Source organism: Moschus berezovskii, chromosome 1 (genome assembly GCF_049115385.1).
Source record: "Moschus berezovskii isolate FMDL1 chromosome 1, NW_MosBer_1.0, whole genome shotgun sequence".
Classification (NCBI taxonomy): domain Eukaryota; kingdom Metazoa; phylum Chordata; class Mammalia; order Artiodactyla; family Moschidae; genus Moschus; species Moschus berezovskii.
This window is the reverse complement of record NC_142460.1, coordinates 86,923,367-86,943,130: the sequence shown is the minus strand read 5'-3', so window position 1 is coordinate 86,943,130 and position 19,764 is coordinate 86,923,367. Positions and strand designations below refer to the sequence as shown.

General features: G+C 40.2%; 1 protein-coding gene across 5 annotated transcripts in view; it reads right to left on the bottom strand.

The window, feature by feature from the left end:
• Positions 1-8,568: 8,568 nt before the first annotated feature.
• The window catches only part of GTF2E1 (general transcription factor IIE subunit 1), a 43,723-nt gene continuing 32,527 nt past the window's right edge, over positions 8,569-19,764 (bottom strand). For 4 of the 5 annotated variants that reach the window (XM_088837375.1, XM_088837380.1, XM_055436045.2 and 1 more), the window contains exons 5-6: positions 17,143-17,563; positions 8,569-8,787 (exon numbers count right to left, since the gene is read on the bottom strand). In XM_088837375.1, coding sequence (XP_088693501.1) covers positions 8,781-8,787; positions 17,143-17,563 — 428 coding nt within the window. In that variant the 3' untranslated portion in view covers positions 8,569-8,780. Of the gene's footprint in view, positions 17,564-19,764 lie in introns of all 5 variants that reach the window. The other variant, XM_055435956.2, reaches the window with a different exon arrangement.

The following is a 19,764-nucleotide window of genomic DNA, read 5'->3' as shown; positions in this document are numbered from 1 at the left end:
TCCTTTTAAGATAGCAAAGCCAGATGAGCAGAGCCTAATGTTACTCCCCTTATCAAAGTTCCTTGCTCACTGAGCAAACTTCTGATACTTCCTCTTCCCTTGCAACTGGTCTATAGGGAGCAAAGGCACAGAGCAGGCTAAATGTTCCCCACTGTAAATTAATAAATGGGCATTCTGGTTATTTATCACTCTCCTATGAGTGGGAATGAGTCAGCATCTTGAGGCTGATCAACTCAGAGTTTCTGCCAAAACTGAATTCTGATGCTACAAAGTTGAGGGCCTGACTCTAGGCCCCATTGAATTCATCAGAGTAAAAGCATCCCATGTGGGCCCAGGAAGCCAGCCAGTTAGCCTCTCCTGAGGAGGAAAGTGAGAAGGGGCCCACTTCCCAGGGAGACACACTATGGAAGACTTTTTTTTTTCATGTATCTGTTCCCCAACCAGGAATCAAACCTGGACCCCCTGAAGTGGAAGTACAGAATCTCAACCACTGGGCCTCTCCTAGACTTTTTTGATACTGTATGTATTTTATTGCGTATATGAACTCAGAAGGGGTTAGGTTTTTACAGTAAGAGTCATTTAAAGTGCTTTGTCTCTTCTCAAAGGACTTTCATATATATTAGCTCATTTGACACTTGAACCAACCTGGGAGGTGAGTCAGTCATATATTATTATTATTACTATATCTGAGATGAGGAATCTGAGCACATATTCACTTACCTTAGATCCAAATAAAATGGTCCTTACGACCAGCATCCAGAACGTCTGACTTATACATTATTCTTTTCACTTCTCCTCTAATTAAAAAAAAACAAAACCTCTAAACAAAACCCTAAAGAAGCAATAAAATAACCCAAATGGGATAGAGTGGGACTGTGTTTCCATGTGTATATGTGCAGCTTGGTTAAGAATATGGGTATGCAGGGGCAAGGTTGACAGCAGAACAGAAGAGAAATCAGATCAGTGGGGATAATAAGAAAGCACATCACATTTTTTTCTTCTTAGCCCAGGAAACTGAGAAATGATTCATGTTAATTGAACAAATTTATTGAGCATCTGTTGTGCACAAGGGTTCAAGTCCTAAGTCTTATCAGAGGAATAGAGCTTCAGAAAGAATATTTTTTAACATGTATTTAACATGTATTTTGGTGTGGTGAAGAGTGACCCCCAAAAAACTTTTTCTTTTTTTAATGCAGCACCAAAGAGTATGATCAACATCCAGGGTATATCAGGGGAGGTGGGAGAAGGGAGACAGTGTGTTTGAGAAGCTGACTGTAATTAGGACCAAGACCATTTGGAAATGAGGGCTTGATGACACCTCATCAGGGATGGATGTCTGTGCAAAATCCTTCTTGTGGAATAAAAAGAAGGCAGCTTCCTCAACACTTTTCCATCACTGTATTTTATCTTAGGTCTTTAAGTCCTTACCAGTGACAGTTCCCAAAATAAAGCTGTTTTTTAAAATGCTTTTTACAATTGCTTGAAAACAAAATCTAGATTCCAGAGGTGCAAGAATTATGGAAGGGGCAAGTCCCTGAGCTCCTCTTTCTCCTGCTCTGACACGCCCTTCAGCATGATCTGCAGCTGGGATGAAGGGCTCCAGCCAGACCTCTGTGGATTAGCCCACAGACACTGCCCTGTGGCATGCTTCAGTCTTCATATTTTGCTAACTGGTTTCTGTTTATAAATCTGTACATTCTGGCATAAGCACCCTGGGGTGGCAAAGGGAGACAGAGCTGCCTGTTCCCCACCCGATTGGTTCATGTCTCCCACCTCTCTGGCTGATTCATCAGGCTCGGTCTATTCAAACAGATGGGACTTCTATTTAAGTATTTTAATAGCATGCATTTAAGATACTCTATTGAGGATCTGATCTGACAGAGGTTTGATGAAGTGTTGATGTACTGAAAAGCCAGGCTCACTAGGTAAAGAACTTCTTCCCAAGCCAGATAATTTGAATCAATTCAATCAAGTACTTAACTAAGGTCCGACTGTGCAACAGTATGTGCCCAGCATTGAGTTAAGAGAGCCAGAAGACATGTAGAATGCTTGGCAGACTCAGAAACGTCTTTCTCTAGGGAGAAATAGTGCATTAATGGATGTCTGTAATTTTACAAACATCTGTGACTGCTTACTATGTGCAAGGGGTTTGAGCAGGTAAGGAGATAAGTAGTCAGAATAGTGGCCTTAACATCTTTTATATCAAGCCTGCATCAAATATTTCAAGGGAAAAAGGCTCTCTATTGTCTCATGATGAGAAAAAATATCTAACATTTATTGAGCACCTAAATTGAATGTACTGAATGTTCTTCAGTACAGCACATTCCTTGACACAATACTCTTGTTATTACCCTAACTACAATATCCACCCTCCCACTCAGATATGCTTATCCGTATCTGCTTTTGTTTTTTTAAAGAACAAATCTGATTTTCTTCAAAAGCTTTTCACTCCCAACCTTCACCCAATAATGCTATCTTTTCCTCACAGCCTTCAATATGCCTTTTGGAACTTCAGTTTAGTACCTAGCAGCGTTTATGATGTCTTGTGTTGTTGGTCGCAGTCTTTTAGGTTTGTGAGACCTGGAGAGTCAAAAATACTATAAGCTCTGTAAGACTAAAACTCAATTTATATTTGTTCAATTATTCAATATTTGGTTAGCATCTGTTTGTACCAAGTCAGCACTGTGGGAGAAATATAAATAAGAAGAGTTCTCAAGAAGCTCACACATATATTCTCTATTCTGAAATGGAATCAGAATCTGTCTAGAAAGCACTTAGAATGGTGCCAGACACATAATAAGTCTATAAATGAACTATCGTTAGCTATTATTTCTGATACTACATAAATGAGTGAGAAGTAAAGATAAGAACTAAGAAAGGAAATTACAACTGTTAGGTTACTTTTGTGGAGATATAGAAGAAATCCAACTCAAATAGCTTAAACAGTAAAAGGGATTTATTGGCTTATCTAACTGAAAAAATTCCAAACAAAGAGTAATGATTGGTTATGATTCCATCAGGGTTTTGGCACCATTTCTTTGAGACTCTTTTGATACCACTCTTCCTTGTTTTGGCTTTATCCCTGTAGCAAGGTAATTATGGTAACTACAGGCTTCACATTTATACATAACATCAAGAGGAAGAGAGAATTCACCTCTTCTGGTAGTTCTCTTGTAAGTCAGGAAACTTCTTTGCTCAAGGCCCCAGTAAATCCTCCTTCTCATTTCAGTGTACCAAGTGAGTCACAGCATTTTTCTCAACCAATTTCTTGACCAACTACTTGGCTTAGAGTGAGTGGCCTTCCCTGGTGGCTCAGCTGGTAAAGAATCTGTCTGCAATGAGGGAGACCTGGGTTGGATCCCTGAGTTGGGAAGATCCCCTGGAGAAGGGAAAGGCTACCCACTCTAGTATTCTGGCCTCAAGAATTCCATGGACTTTATAGCCCATGGGGTCACAAAGAGTTGGACACAATTGAGTAGCTTTCACTTCACTTGGCTTAGACTAGGTTTTTGACCCAGGCACTGTTATAAAGATGAGATTACTGTATCAGTTAGAATGTCCTGCTTATACTGCAAATCTCTGTGACAATAGCAAACATTTACTTCTTGTTCTCACTATATGCTGGTGTATGTCAGCAGGGGGAGCTCTACCATAATAGTCACCCTGGGACCCAGGCTGATGGAGGCTTCATTTGGACACATGCTTTAGCAATCACTGTATCTGGGAGGGCACCTGGTGAATCATACACTAACCCTTAAAGGCTTCTGCCTGGAAATGACATATATCACTTCTATTCACATTTTACTGACCAAAGCAAGTCACATGGCCACACCTACCTTCAACAATCTAGGAAATGCAATTCTCTTATGTATATAGGATAACTGGAATATTTCTGAAGAGCTACAATCACTATAAAGAAAGCTGAGCACCGAAGAATTGATGCTTTTGAACCATGGTGTTGGAGAAGACTCTTGAGAGCCTTGGACTGCAAGGAGATCCAACCAGTTCATCCTAAAGGAGATCAGTCCTGGGTGTTCATTGGAAGGACTGATGTTGAAGCTGAAACTCCAATACTTAGGCCACCTGATGGGAAGAGCTGACATTTGAAAAGACCCTGATGCTGGGAAAGATTGAGGGCAGGAGGAGAAGGGGACGACAACACATGAGATGGTTGGATGGCATCACTGACTCAATGGACATAAGTCTGGGTAGACTCTGGGAGTTGGTGATGGACAGGGAGGCCTGGCGTGCTGCGGTTCATGGGGTCGCAAAGAGTCAGACACGACTGAGCGACTGAACTGAACTGGGCTTCCCAGGTGGCTCAGTGATAAAGAATCTGCCTGCCAAAGCAGGAGACATAGGAGATGCAGGTTCAATCCCTGCATCAGGAAGATCCCCTGGAGGAGGAAATGGCAACCCACTCCAGTATTCTGGCCTATAAAATCCCATGGGCAGAGGAGTCTGGTGGGCTACAGTCCATGGAGTTGTAAAGAGTTGGACATGACTAAGCATGCAGGCATGCACAATCACTACTACAATTACTGTTGGCCCAAGTAGGACCTGTACAGATGACTATACAGAGGACTATACAGAAACTATATAGGAACTGTACAGATGACTATAGAATTAGCTTCTCCTGAAGCACATGTACTTCCTTGGGAAAGGGATCTCTTAGCAAAAATTAGGTACTACTAGGAAGGGAGCAATGAATGCTAAGCATGCAACTGATAATGTTTACTATAAAAGTTACATAAAGGCAAAATGATCTCAGACATCAAACAAGTGGAGAAAACAAGATCATGAACAGACTGGCAAAGGTTGACAGAGAGAGAAGCAACCCCTGTAGGTCTGTAGCCATCTAGAGATCTGCACAGCAGGAAGGGCCCAGATGGAAATAGGCAGCAGGGCAAGGGCATGAATTAGCATCTTTGTGGTTATGCTCCCCAGCCCAGCCATGGGAGCATAAAATGCATTATCAGGAAGATACGTAGGGATGGTGGATGATTTGAGGGGCTTTGTGTGAGGTCTCAGATTGTCAAAGAAGTTGAAGAGTTGACGCAGTTAAGAGGTTTTCAAATGTGCATGGGGGGCCAAAGTCATAATAGAACCCAGAACCAGTCATATTCTTAGACTAGGTTAAGTCCTTGAGAAGTAACATATAGCAAAGACTTGTGACAGCTGACACAGACAGATGAAATGAATCCAAATGACGGCAAAGAGAGGACAGCCAATATGAGATCTGATGCAAAGATGAGGCCTCCTTCTGTCCCACTGGATCTACAAATGTTGGGCTTCCCTGGTGGCTCAGAGGTTAAAGCGTCTGCCTCCAATGCGGGAGACCCGGGTTCGATCCCTGGGTCGGGAAGATCCGCTGGAGAAGGAAATGGTAACCCACTCCAGTATTCTTGCCTGGAGAATCCCATGGACAGAGAAGCCTGGTAGGCTACAGTCCACGGGGTCGCAAAGAGTCGGACACGACTGAGTGACTTCACTTCACTATGGGAGAGGAGAGTGTGAATTTACATCATAAGCATCTTTCAACTTGTTTCCTTATCTGAATAAGGGGATAATCACGTGTTTCTACCTCAGCTTTATGTGAATCAAATCTGAAAGCCACTCGGTAGACTACAAAGCCCTAGATAAATGTACGTATGGGATTGTAACAGAGATGGGAAGAGTTGAGAGTGGTTAGAATACAGGTGAGACTATCTCCAACTGAATGACAGAAGGAATAACAATGCGAAGATGAAGTAGCGATATCAGTGGGCTGATGGGCACCATCTAAAAAGTCAAGACTTTTTCAATGACAAGAGATAGAAACCCAGCCCCAATTGTGTGCTCAGTTGCTCAAGTCATGTCTGTCTCTTTGCAACCCCATGGACTGCAGCCTGCTAGGCTCCTCTGTCCATGGAACTTCCCAGGCAAGAATACTGGAGTTGGTTGCCAGTTGGTTGGCATCTTCCCAACCCAGGGATCGAGCCCACATCTCCTAAGTCTCCTGCATTAGCAGGAGGATTCTTTACCACTGCATCACCTGGGACACCTCAACCCAAACTGGCCAAAGAATAAAACTATACATACTGAGCCACATAACAGAAATAATTACAATGGTAAAAATGGATTCAAGTATGGTAAGATTAAGGTGCTCAAGCGCTGTGATTGGAAATCACTCTTTCTCCATCTCTATAGTGTCTGCCTTCCTCTGTGTTGGTTTTATTTTCAGGCAGATTGTCCTCAAATGGTAACAAAGATTGTCCCCAGCTGCTACCAGCTATGCTCGACCGGTTTAGTAACCCTAGTAGAGAAAGGCAGTGCCTTTTTCTCATTCCAACCAAAGTCCTGAAGTAACTCTCATTACCTGGCCTGGATCATATGCTCCTCTCTGAACCAGTCACTATGACTGGCATCAGTCCCAGCTGAATCACGTGGAGGGAGAGTGGGGGAGAAATGCACACTGTGGGAGAACAATGGAAACCTCCCACATCCACCATAGGAAGTAGGCTTAAGAAGCTTGTTCCTGAAGTGATGATTGTGGAGAAGAGGACACAGGACAGAGGAGGGAAGAACATCAATGGAGGATTTGAGGCAGAGGGAGAGTAGCATTTATTGCAGAAAAGCAAGTTTTAAAAAACGGATTTACCAAGTGCACTTTGGGAGATGGGGAAGTAGTGTAATGAGACAGATGGTGATCACAGATACCTGTTGGTCAAAACACTGAGAATATATTTAAGAATTCCCAAAGTGGCCCAATATACTTTTTGAGAAATAGTAGTTTAGGAGGCAAAAGCAGACACTGTCAGACTTTCAATTGGTTCTTTGCTTGTTAGGTGTTTTTGTTCCTAACTGCTGAGGTGGGGGAGGGAGGGAAAAAGACTGTGTCAGTCTTGAAGGAACTAGACTAACGCAGGGGACACGGGCAGAGGTCTCCATATCACTGCCATAATTTTATAGATTAATGAATCTCAGTGGAAAAAGCAGTAAAGAAATTATCCATAAACTTGCTAAAGTTATAGCCTGTCAGAAAGATGTGAAATGTGAGTGACATACACAGCACGCCAAGTCCTCTCCACCCACCCACTAAACATAAAGGCCCACCCTGTCTTGCCTTTTTTCTACCCTCCTACATACACATTATACCTGCACACAGGCACATAACAGCAGGGAAGGATTCTCTTGGAACATTGTCAGAATCATTCTTTAGACCTCCCAGGTAGGTCACTACCCTGAAATGAAAAGCTGCCAGCCTCTCATTTTTGAAGCTGGTGGAACAGGGCTGATTAAAGCTGACTTCATACTGAGCAAACACTTGTGAGAGGCAATTTAGTTCTGGATCCATCCTCTGGATCTTAACAATTACCATCACCACCACCCCTGATACTGGCACACTTCCAAGCATGTTCAAACAAAAGGGCTTCACCTCGTGCTTGACCAAAAGAAGACATTAGCCCGCTATGACCCTGGACTTAAAGGATTGGCTCTGTGACAGAGAACTGGAGCACAGAGATCACAGCCCCAGGTGAGTACTCAGATGGCCAGAATGAGTCTATGTTATGACTTAAAAGTCTGAAACCCAGGAAAGGATATAAAGGGCAATGCAGAGAAGCTAATTCCTTCACAAAAGGAAACCCAGGATGCTTCAATTCTTACTTTATACGCACACCTACTATTACTTGGGCCTCTGTAGCTGTTGCTCTGGTCACAGACCCTAGAGCTCTGAATATTCTCTGTTGACTCTCACTTCCAAAACAGACATCTTGGTTACAAGGCCTTGTCTACTCCCTAGTGATTGCCAGTAATTACTGCACACAGTGCTGGGAAGGTAGTATGTTAAAAAGAAACAGCACATAGACATTATCACAAACTCAGCAATTTCACTCTAAGGTATAGGCCCCTCAAATTGAAAACACAAATACATGTATATGAATATTCACAGCAGCATTATTCACAATAGCCAAAATGCTGAAACAATCCAAATGCCTATCAACAACTGAATAAATAAATAAACTGTGGCATAGACATACAACAGAATACTACTCAATCATACAAAGGAATGAAGTACTGACACATGCTACAACACAGATGAACCTCTAAAACATTATGCTAAGCGAAAGAGGCCATTTACAAAAGGTCACATACTGAATGATTCCATTTATACAAAATAACCAGAATACATAAATCCACAGACAGAAAGAAGAATGGCAGTTGCCAAGGGCTGTGGTTTCCCCAGGAGAAAGGAAAACAACTGCTTTTTGTTTTGCAGTGATGAAAATGTTTTGGAACTGGATAGTGAATAAACTAAATGTCACTGAATTATTCAATTTAAAATGATTAATTTTATGTCATATGAATTTCACCACAATCTTTTTTTAAAAGGGAGGGGGATACTGACTCAGCTGTTATATACCTTTATCGCCTTACTCTCTCACTTCCACCTGAAGATGTATGTAGAAAGATGAAGTATTGGCCATTATGGAACCACAAGGCAACAAACACTTGCCTCAAAAACGAAAGACTAAGTATAAAGATAAAAGGAACCTGGGTCTTTGACATCATGAAGGAAACCACAGAATCATCAATTTTAATTTATTAAGAAATAAATAAAATCTCCAGTTGAAGAAACAGCACAATCTTTGCTCCTCACAATTTCTTCTGTAAAGAATGACCTTAACACAGACTAAGTGAACAAATTCTCTTTCGTTAGATATGTCTGTTAGATGTATTTTGGTTAGGTGGTTTCACCAGTTGCTGGGAAAAATGCACTTTGCTGCGTAGATCAGCACTCACCATCTGTAAGCATTTCAAACAGGAAGATAATTAATACAAAATAGCATCACAAACATTAGGTATACAATTAGATATACAAACGGAAAATAGTCTTTTGTATAAAGGCCATGGCTTACTCCTGGCCTGGATAAACATAATTGTTTATTCATTCAGTATTTATTGATGAGTAATTACTATGTGCCAGGCATACTGAGTCAGGGATATGAGCCAGAACACTGCAGTAAGCAAGAAAGAGAAAGCCTTTGCCCTCATGGAGCTTACATTCTAGCAAGCAGAGAGACAGAAACAAAAACATGACCAATCTCACATACACTGCCTGTTAAGATCACACATACAGAGTACCACTTTGGGCTTTCAACTCCTCTGATTTAGGACTGGCTCTCAGCTCCTCTGTCTCTGGCGTGGCTTCACAGGATGCTTGGGTTCCTCACTTACCCAGGAGTCAGCAGCACTTTCAACATCACAAAATTGGTCTAGGTAGTCAATAATTCTCAGTTCCTTATCTCTACTGCTGATGTCATCCCTAATATTTCATCCTACTTCGGGAAACACACAAAACAAAACAAACAAAAAAAAAACCTCACCCCAACCATTTTCACCCATGAAAGGGGAAAAATTAAACCAGAAGCAAAAGTCATTATTGTTCCCAAGAGAAGGAGTCTAAAAACAAAACAAAGCCTACCTTTCTAGTAGAGGATAGGGAGGAGTGCAGCGTGAGCACAGCATTCAGGTCAAAAACTTGTACATGAGGAAAAATGTATATAGTCACTAAGTACAATACATAATTCTAGCACCTGAAGAGAATGTCCTAGACTAGTGCTGTTCAACAGAAATACAAGCTACAAATGTTAGCAATATAGGCAATTTAAAATTTTCTAATAGCCATATAAAAGAAATAAAAAGAAACAGGTAAAATTAGCTTTAACAGCATATTTCCTCTAACCTAGCATATCTACGGTACTATCTTTTCAACAAATAATCAATATAAAAATTATTAATAAGGCATTTTACATTCTTTAATTCCACACTGAGTCTTCAAAATTTGGTATGTGTTTCATATTTACAGCACATTTCAATTTGGACTAGATACAGTTTAAGTACTCAATTGTCACAAGTGGCTAGTGGCTACCTTACTGGACAGGGCGGTCCTAGACAAAATACTCACTAAGTTCTCTTTTCCATGAACACTGAAGCTAATGGCTCCCCAGAACTAAAGCTTCTAGGCATCTCATTGGTTGCACTAAAGAAGCTATATTCTGCTACCCTGGGGACACAGTCCTAGGTACCATGAACCACAAGTTAACATAACTAATTGATTAAGAAATATATATATAAATAAAATTCAGGCAGGAACAAAATGACATGCCTCGGTGGAGAAATAGAGTATGTTCTCCTAGTGCCAATTCATCTGTCCATTCATCCATTCAACATTTGTTGAGAGCCTATCATGTGCCAGAATTAATTGCACAAACTAGTATTCTGTCCTTAGTCTTTTGGCGGGGGAAGGGAGTTGAGAGACATAAAAAAATAAACAAGTTCATTATAAACAGCAATGTTGTTATGAAGAAAATAAAGTAGGAAAATATCACCATGAATGGGAGAAGAGATTACTTTAAGAGAAAGCTTTTCTGAGAAAGTGCCATTTAAACTGAGAATGAAATAAAAGTGACAGGAATGGAGAAGAAAGTTCTATGCAGAGAATATAGTTAGGGCAAAGACCTAAGGCAGGAAAAACCTTGGCATATTTGCAAAGCAGAGAATGTCAATGTTGTTAGACAGTAGTTAACAGGAAGAATAGTAGATGTGCTCATAAAAGTAGTTAGGGGCCAGATCTCTCATGACTTATAGAAAAGGGTCAGGAGTTTAGTCTAGATGTCATTCTAAGAAACAGTCAATGAAGTGCTTTAAGTGGGGGTTCTGTTCCGTTCCATCACTCAGTCGTGTCTGACTCTTTTGTGACCCCGTGGACTGTAGCCTACCAGGCTTCTCCGTCCATGGGATTCTCCAGGCAAGAATACTGGAGTGGGTTACCGTTTCCTTCTCCAGGGGATATTCCCAACCCAGGGATCGAACCCGGGTCTCCCGCAATGGAGGCAGACGCTTTAACCTCTGAGCCACCAGGGAAGCCCAAGTGGGGGTAGCGGGAAGTATTAATATGGCCTGGGGTAGGCTGGTAGTAGTGGAAGTATAAGAGGTGAGATTTAGAATATATTTTCAATTTATTAGCAAGTCCTATCGGTTCTACCTTCAAACTTAGGTTATATAAATTAGATTATATTTTGAGTCTGACTAGACTTGCTGATGAACACGATGTGGGATAGAAAACAGAAAGGATGGCCAACTACTAGACTTTTGGTGTGAGAATGTAGGTGAAATGATGATGCCATTTATGAGATGGGAGCTGAAACAAGAATAAACTCTGCTCTCCCTCCTCTATTTCCAATCTTGATAAATGGAACAACCATTCAGGCAGAAGACAGTTTCATCCAGGGTAGTGCCATATTCAAAGTTACCAAGTCCATTAATACCATCTCTCCAAAGTTTCTTAAACCTGTCCCCTCTTTCCATCCCCACAGACTTGTGTGTGTGTGTGCGTGTGTGTTTTAGTCGCTTAGTCATGACTCTTTGTGACCCCATGGACTGCAGCCCACCAGGCTCCTCTGTCCATGGAATTCTCCAGGGAAGAATACTAGAGTGGGTTGCCATTCCCTTCTCCAGGGGATCTTCCTGACCCAGGGATTGAACCTGGGTCTCTTGCATTGCAGGAAGATTCTTTACTATCTGAGCTATGAGGGAAGCCCTCTATCACTAAGACTATTGAAATCACCTTAATAATCTCCAGGTTTCAATTCCAACCCAACGGCAATGCTACAAATTGTTTTCCTGCTTAAAATTCTCCAACAGTTTTTTTGAAAAGTGATTTGGATGACACCACCCTTATGGCAGAAAGGGAAGAGGAACTAAAAAGCCTCTTGATGAAAGTAAAAGAGGAGAGTGAAAAAGTTGGCTTAAAGCTCAACATTCAGAAAACTAAGATCATGGCATCTGGTCCCATCACTTCATGGGAAATAGATGGGGAAACAGTGGAAACAGTGTCAGACTTTATTTTTAGGGGCTCCAAAATTACTGCAGACGGTGACTGCACCGTGAAATTAAAAGACGCTTACTCCTTGGAAGGAAAGTTATGACCAACCTAGATAGCATATTAAAAAGCAGAGACATTACTTTGCCGACAAAGGTCCATCTAGTCAAGGCTATGGTTTTTCCCGTGGTCATGTATGGATATGAGAGTTGGACTGTGAAGAAAGTTGAGTGCCAAAGAATTGATGCTTCTGAACTGTGGTGTTGGAGAAGACTCTTGAGAGTCCCTTGGAAGGAGATCCAACCAGTCCATCCTAAAGGAGATCAATCCTGGGTGTCCACTGGAAGGACTGATGCTAAAGCTGAAACTCCAATACTTTGGTCACCTTATGCGAAGAGTTGACTTATTGGAAAAAACCCTGATGCTGGGAGGGATTGGGAGCAGGAGGAGAAGGGGACCACAGAGAATGAGATGGCTGGATGGCATCACTGACTCGATGGACATGAGTTTGAGTGAACTCCGGGAGTTGGTGATGGACAGGGAGGCCTGGCATGCCGTGATTCATGGGGTTGCAAAGAGTCGGACACGACTGAGCGACTGAACTGATCAGTTTAAGATGGACATGTCCGTTGATTTGCTACTTCTCTTTTATGGTTCTATCCTATAGAAATATAGAATAAGGCTATATCAGGATAATTCGTTATAGCACTTTAGTAGTGAAAACCTGGACACTACCTAAATGCCACTCAAGAAGGGAACTGTTATACAAACCACGATATAATTATACAGTTCAACCTAGTCCTTATTTTTAAAAATGAATCCGATTTAAATATACAGATATAGAAAGATCTTCAAGATATTTCAAAAACAAATGGCAATGTACGTATGGGCAATGTATATATGATTATATTCACTTAAAAAGCACTGCAGTGTATTTGTGGGTATGAGTGTGAGTATGTTGTTTCTAAAGGTCTAGAAAAGGTCTGGGATGATACACACTGTCAACAATGGATATCTTGGGGTGAGATAGGGATGGGCTGGGTGAGTTGTTCTCATTTTTTACTATATATATATATCTTATTGGATGAATTTTTAAATAATATATTTATGTAACAATAACAAATTGTACAACTATTCTATATGCCTTAATGTCATTAAAGGCACTTTAGCCCCTGGCACTAGCCTTTGTTTCCACACAAATTTCTCAGACTTAATTACACCAGGTAAGTGATAATGTACTCTCATGTGATGGGAAAGTGGGTTGATTGCTGAAACTGGGTCATGTCAGAGACCTATTTGCTTTGGAATTGGAATAGGAATGACAGCCTCTAGTACTCAGAAGGACAGCAAGATCTTTCTGAAGAGAGGTTAAGGTGCTTGTTCCTTTCCTTGAGGACCCACTAGAATTAGTTCATTCCTTTTAGCTCTTCAAAGGAAGAAACAAAATTTCAAGGCATTTCCCGTTTCAACCGGTTCGGCTTTATATGTTTTAAGAATACCTGTACTTATCTTATTCACAGTTTATTTTGCTTTTATAATATAAAAAGCCAATAGAAAGGACAGTAAATTTAGTGCCATAGTTCTAGTTCCTTTCTGAAAATCTTCCTCATTCCTCCAAGAGATTTAAAAAAGAAAAATTTTTAAGTGATAGTAGCATAGCTCTGTTAGAGATAACAATGTGAAACAGCTTTCATGGAAACAAAATGCTGAACAAATAGAAGGCGGAATTATACCAATTTCTAAATTCTAAAGATTTTCGTATTTGTTTTTTGATTGTCATCTCCTCGTTACTTTTTTTTTTTTAGCCCAGGAATAAGGAGAAGAAACTATATATGTAAGTTTTTCTACTGTAGTACTGGCTGGGAATCTAGCCAAACAGTCAACTGGTAGAAAGAAGAGGAACTGCTCTTCCCAATCTCATTCCCATTCACTATCTAATTATCTCAAAATGACACCAAAAAGAGTTATGAAATATTCAATTATTTCCTCCTCAGTTATTGAGGTCAGAAATGAAGTACCTTGGCAGGACCGGAAGACAAAAACCTAGTTAGTAATTGTTTATGCTCTGGTTTTCTACATTCTAAATCCTAAAGCTGCTATCTACACTAGCCCTTCCATTAAAATATCCTTCAACTGGCTTGAATTGCTGTAGTACATCAAAAGACTTCTTCTTGTTGTTTTGTTATTATTATTCAGCCCACTTTAAAACACATTAGCTACCACTTAAGTTTACAAAATATCAGAGCAGAAAGGAATATTGGTGATCCTACCATAATCCTCTCATTATTGACAACTGAGAAACTAGCCCAGGAAGATCACATCAGGTAATAGTATCACACTGCAAGTGTCCAGTTAACTGGGACTAGAATCTATGCCAAATTGGATATTTTCTTTTAATCATTTACAGTTAATGCTCCTTAAGGTGTTCTGGAAAAAAAGTTGTATCTAAATGAGAAAAAAGCTTCAACTACAAGGGCAGGTAGATTGGAAGCAATCTTCCAGCAGATACAAAGCTATGGATTGATTACCTAGGGCCAAAGATGTTTACTCATCACCTGACTTTGGTCAAGTGTATGAGGAATATTTATTTAGTGCAGTGAGAAGAGAAAAAGGTGGCAAAATGGGGGGAGGGGAAAAAAGTGAGTGGAAAAATGGTTTCTTAGTTAGGGAAACATTCTGATAGACCACTTTGGATATGATAGGATCTTTCAAGGTCATACTTGGAACAGGAATAAAGAACTAAGGTATTTTTTTAAGTACATTTATAATTTTCCAAGGCCTCTGGAAAGAAAAAGGTGAAAAAGGTGATGATGAGAAGGAAAAAGGAAGCTGAAATATTACAGCATTTTACTTGGGATGAAACATGTGAGAATGGCAAAGACACTCTCTAAGAACAAGGATGTGTATCATATTCCTTGACTATTCAATGCTGAATCCCTCCCACTGACCATCCCTTGCCCTCTAATACAAGACTTTAGTGAAAATCTGCCACAGAGACTTGTGTCCATGGTTACTGTGAGTCAGTACAGATGGTGCAGAGGCAAGGTAAAGAAGCCAGGGAAGCATGGAGGCTTCCTGAAGTAAGGAGAAACCTGGCCAGTGTAATGGCTAGGATACCAAATAAAAAATGTTTCAAGGAAAAGATGGGTTGACAGCTCAAAGAGCAGCCAAAGAAATTGAGAAATAAAGAAAATAAGAAATAAGACATTAAAAAAAAAAAAACTGAACAATTTCACCACAGTCATAGGTTATAACACAGACTCCAAGAGGGAGATGAAAGAATAGATAACAGATAAGAAAAATAGGAAGGTAGCTTTAGGAAAAAGAACATGCAAGTGAGATCAAGAAAAAAACAGCAAGAAACAAGTATTCACTAAAATGAAGAGCTGACAGTTCACCCAGAACTACATTTCAAAACTTAACATCCGATTACTACTGAACTTCTTTCTAAACTACCAACGTTTAGAAAACAACGTTTAAAAGTTGAATAGCACTATGTGCCGGAGAAGGCAATGGCAAGCCACTCCAGTACTCTTGCCTAGAAAATCCCATAGATGGAGGAGCCTGGTAGGCTGTAGTCCCTGGGGTCGCTAAGGGTTGGACACTACTGAGCGACTTCACTTTCACTTTTCACTTTCACACATTGGAGAAGGAAATGGCAACCCACTCCAGTGTTCTTGCCTGGAGAATCCCAGGGATGGGGGAGCCTGGTGGGCTTCCGTCTATGGGGTCACACAGAGTCGGACACGACTGAAGTGACTTAGCAGCAGCAGCAGCACTATTTGCACAAGGTACATACTTAAAAGTCATTCTTACGGCCAGAACAAAGTTTAGATCACATACAACTGCATCTACTGTTTGAAACAATGCCAGTAAGAGAAAAATTTCTGAAACACTTTTCTTCATTGGGAAAAGTATTCATTTTAATTATGCTCCAAGATGTTACAGAGCTAGAAATTAACAAATTTCAAACAGTATAAAATAGATTTATTGTCAATATTTAGTCATTAATACAACCCAGGTTAATGAAACATTACTTCACACAAGGCTCAGATGCTCTAAAATCTATCTTAATTTTACACATGTACTAGAAAACGATAAATACATAAAAATGACAATGCAAGGGAAAAAATTACAAAAAATACAACTGTAGACCCTTGTATGAAAGTTCTTTAAAGTTCTGCCTTTGGGAATAATACCATGCTACATATCAGAACCAAAAATAAACTATTTTCCTTGAGGTTACAATGCTCAACAATATACTGGATGCACTCTAAAATACCACGCTTGACAAGAATCAAAAGAGACAAAGAAGACCTTCAAAAAGGTTGACAGAAAAAAATAAAGGAGCAATCAATTGTTATATGCTGATTTCTGCTGCGATGACCTCTTTAAACAATTTATAGCACTGTGGAAGAACTGAAAAAAAAGGGTACCAGTCTCAGCTTTCTAAATCAGCACAAAGTCAGACAATTTTAAAGGGTACTGTTCCCAATGCTCTCGACTCTTCAATACTTTACATGGACTCCTTATCCTAAGTCCACGTTTTTTTCTCTAATTTATTCCTAAGGACTTTCCAAACACACTTTCTGTTTTCTATTATCCAATATACAAACCACAAGGCAGTAAGCAAAACAATAACGTCTGTCAGTCAAGTCAGTTCTAAAGACACCAATTTTGGTTTAGATACTAATCATGAGATATAGGCATAACCATCCTCCTTCCACACATACTCTCATCTCTCCTTACACAATGACTCCATCTTCAACCGTGAGGCAATGTGAAGCTTTAAGATTTTTTTTTCCTACATCAATGACTTGCCTGTCATGAAGTTGCTTGGTTGGCAGCAATATCAGGGGCTGTTAGGAATGCTTGGTCAGAACAGATAAAAAGGATGTGATCAGTGAATTACTGTAACCTATCATAATGGGCTTCTACAGGCAGACAGGAAGACTTTACCTTATAGACTTGTTGCACTCATTTCAGAAGGGAGAAAAATGTGTCTTAAAAAGGAAAGGGAAAAGATTAGATAAGGGAATACAGCAAAATATTAATACTGTAGTAATAGGAAAGGGAATGCTTATAGCCAACCTACCTTGTGGGGAAAGTTTCTGGCATAAAATAATCAAACTTTCTCTCCTATTATTGTTTGCACAAGATTAACAGTTGCTTTACATCAAGAGGGGCAGAAAGCCACTAAACACATTTCTTCAAAGGTAAGAAATCTCTTTTTGAAATGAGCATTAGAGAAAGAAGAAAAGGCAGGGAAAGCTCACTCAAAGAGGTCCTCAAACATGCGCTGTCCCATTGCTATGTATGCTTCCTTCTCCTCTGGTGTCATTTGGGCCACCAGCTCTGGCTTCTGGCTCACTTCACTATAGGAGAACGGACGGCCAGCCACCATGACAATGGGGTCATCTGCTACTTCTTCAAATTCATCATCTTCCTCATCGTCTTCCCCATGATGTGCAGCCACAGTGGCCACACGAGGTGGAGAGTCATCATCTGACTCACTGGTCTCACTCTCAGAGTCACTGCCGTTGGCAGCAGTCACGGGAGCAGCCGCCCCCACTGAACCTGCAGGGGCAGACGGGGTCTTCTTCTCATGAATGAGCAATGCTCGCATGACCTCCTCATTATCATCTGGCCCTGCATGGCCTTCTTCACGCTCCTGAAATGAGTCTATATCTATGCCTCCTGGAAAGAGAAAATCAGGAAGTCAGTATTATTAAATAAAATAGGCACTCCTTTACAGCTAATAAATTATAAAAGTTTAATATATTTCAATATAGGATAATAGAAGATAACACAGATTTCGCTGGTTCCATTTTTTTGAGCTACTGTCCAAAAGATATTCAAAATGTTTCTCACAAACTAAAGCTTAAGTAACATAAACCTTAACTATAGCTGACCCTTGAACAATGTGGGTTTGAACTGTGCAGGCCCACTTATACATGGATTTATTTATTTTTTCTAATAGTAAATACTACAGTAATACAAGATCCATGGTTGGTTGAGAGGAACTATGAACATAAGTTATACTCAGATTAGTCCCTGTAGTGTTCAAAAGTCAACTGTACCTGGGTCTGTTTTGTTTTGTTTTTTAATATCTACTTATTGATTGGGCTGCATCGGGTCTTAGCTGGGACACAGTGGGATCTTTACTGGGCAGACAGGGTTAGTTTCCCTGTGGCATGTGGGATCTTAGTTTCCCAACCAGGGATCAAATGCATGTTCCCTACATTGCAAGGTGGATTCTTAACCACTGGACCATCAGGGAAGTCCCTGCACATGGGTTTTAAGAGACATATCGCTTGTATCTGAACCATGGTTCATCCAACATGCAAGCTGTAACACTTTGGGCAAGTTATTTAGTCTCTATAAACTTCGGCACCTTTTTCTGTAAGATGGGATGATAAAAGTGTTTGGCTTCTAGGGTTCTGGTTAAGAACATGAAATAATGTCTGTGAAGGACCAAGTTTGTAGCTGGCATAACAGGACATCAAAATAAAGCTCCTCATCCTGCTTGGGGCAAAAGTCAAAGGCCTTACAATAACCTGTAAAGTCCCACATCATCTAAACCCCTCCTGCCCAACTTCTTATCCCTTCTCTTACCCCTTGCGCGTTCTGCTCCAGTCACAGTGGCCTCCACAGTATTCCCCGTGCACACCACACACACACATTCCGCCCTCAGGCCCTCTCCATGGCCCATTTCCTTTGCCTGGGATATTTTTCCTCTAGGTACCTATACTCTCTTGCATCTTTCATGTCTCTACTCAAATTTTACATTGTTTCAATTCACCCCTACCTCTATATTCTTAATGCTCTATTTTTTTCCCTATAGCATTTATTTTCTAACATAGTACTTTATGTCTAGTGTCTCTGTCACCTACTTTCCACAAATGTCAGTTTGCCACAACATGTATTTACCTTTTTTACTCAGTGATATATCCCATGTACCCAGAATAGTGCCTACTGCTTGTTAGGTACTGAATAAATATCTGATGAATGAGTAAATAAACGCCAGCTTATTTTCCTGAAGCAAATTAAGTGTACTTTGAACTCTATCTAGGAATCTACTATCAGAAAGGAAACTTCTCCCATCACACACTTCCTATCATTTTGTGTACACGTTACAAATGAAGAATTTAAGAAAAACATTTGCATCCTGTATTATGAAAATAATACCAAGTATAATGCCATTTAAAACACATAAAATAAATTAAAATGTTGATTGAATCCTGACTAACATTAGATGTGCTATTTTGGCCAAGCTACTTCATCCCTTTCTGCTTCAGTTTTCTGAAGTGCAAAAAGGGTGGAAAATAGTATTTATCTCACTGGATTACCAGGGTGATTAAGTGAATATTTGCAAAGGTCTGGCACTTAGATTAGTGTTATCTATTATCATTATTAAGAGAAGACCCATGTGTGCTAAGGCGCTTCACTCCTTGTGGCCGACTCTGTGCGACCCTATGGAGTGTAGCCCACCAGGCTCCTCTATCTGTGGGATTCTCCAGGAAAGCATTCTGGGGTGGGTTGGTTGCCATGCCCAATTCTGGCCATGGATAAAGTGAAAGCATCTTCTCAATAACATAAGAGAATGAATTAGTTGTAATCTTGGACATTTTTACAATGAATAGATAGAACTCCTAAAATGAGACATATAAGAAAGAGAAAAGGAAATAGGAATTGAGAAGTTAAAAAGTTTAGATCAGAGAAAACAAGTTTTTGATAACATGGATGTAGAAATGAGAATTGAAATCAAACTTTACCATTGAAAAATAGTGCCGAAGGCTGAACCTCCTCTTTAGGGTCCTTATTGCCAATGTAATATTTCAAGGGGAAAAAGGACAAGTAATGTATGCAAGTCAAAACTAAATGAAGTCATGTCTAAA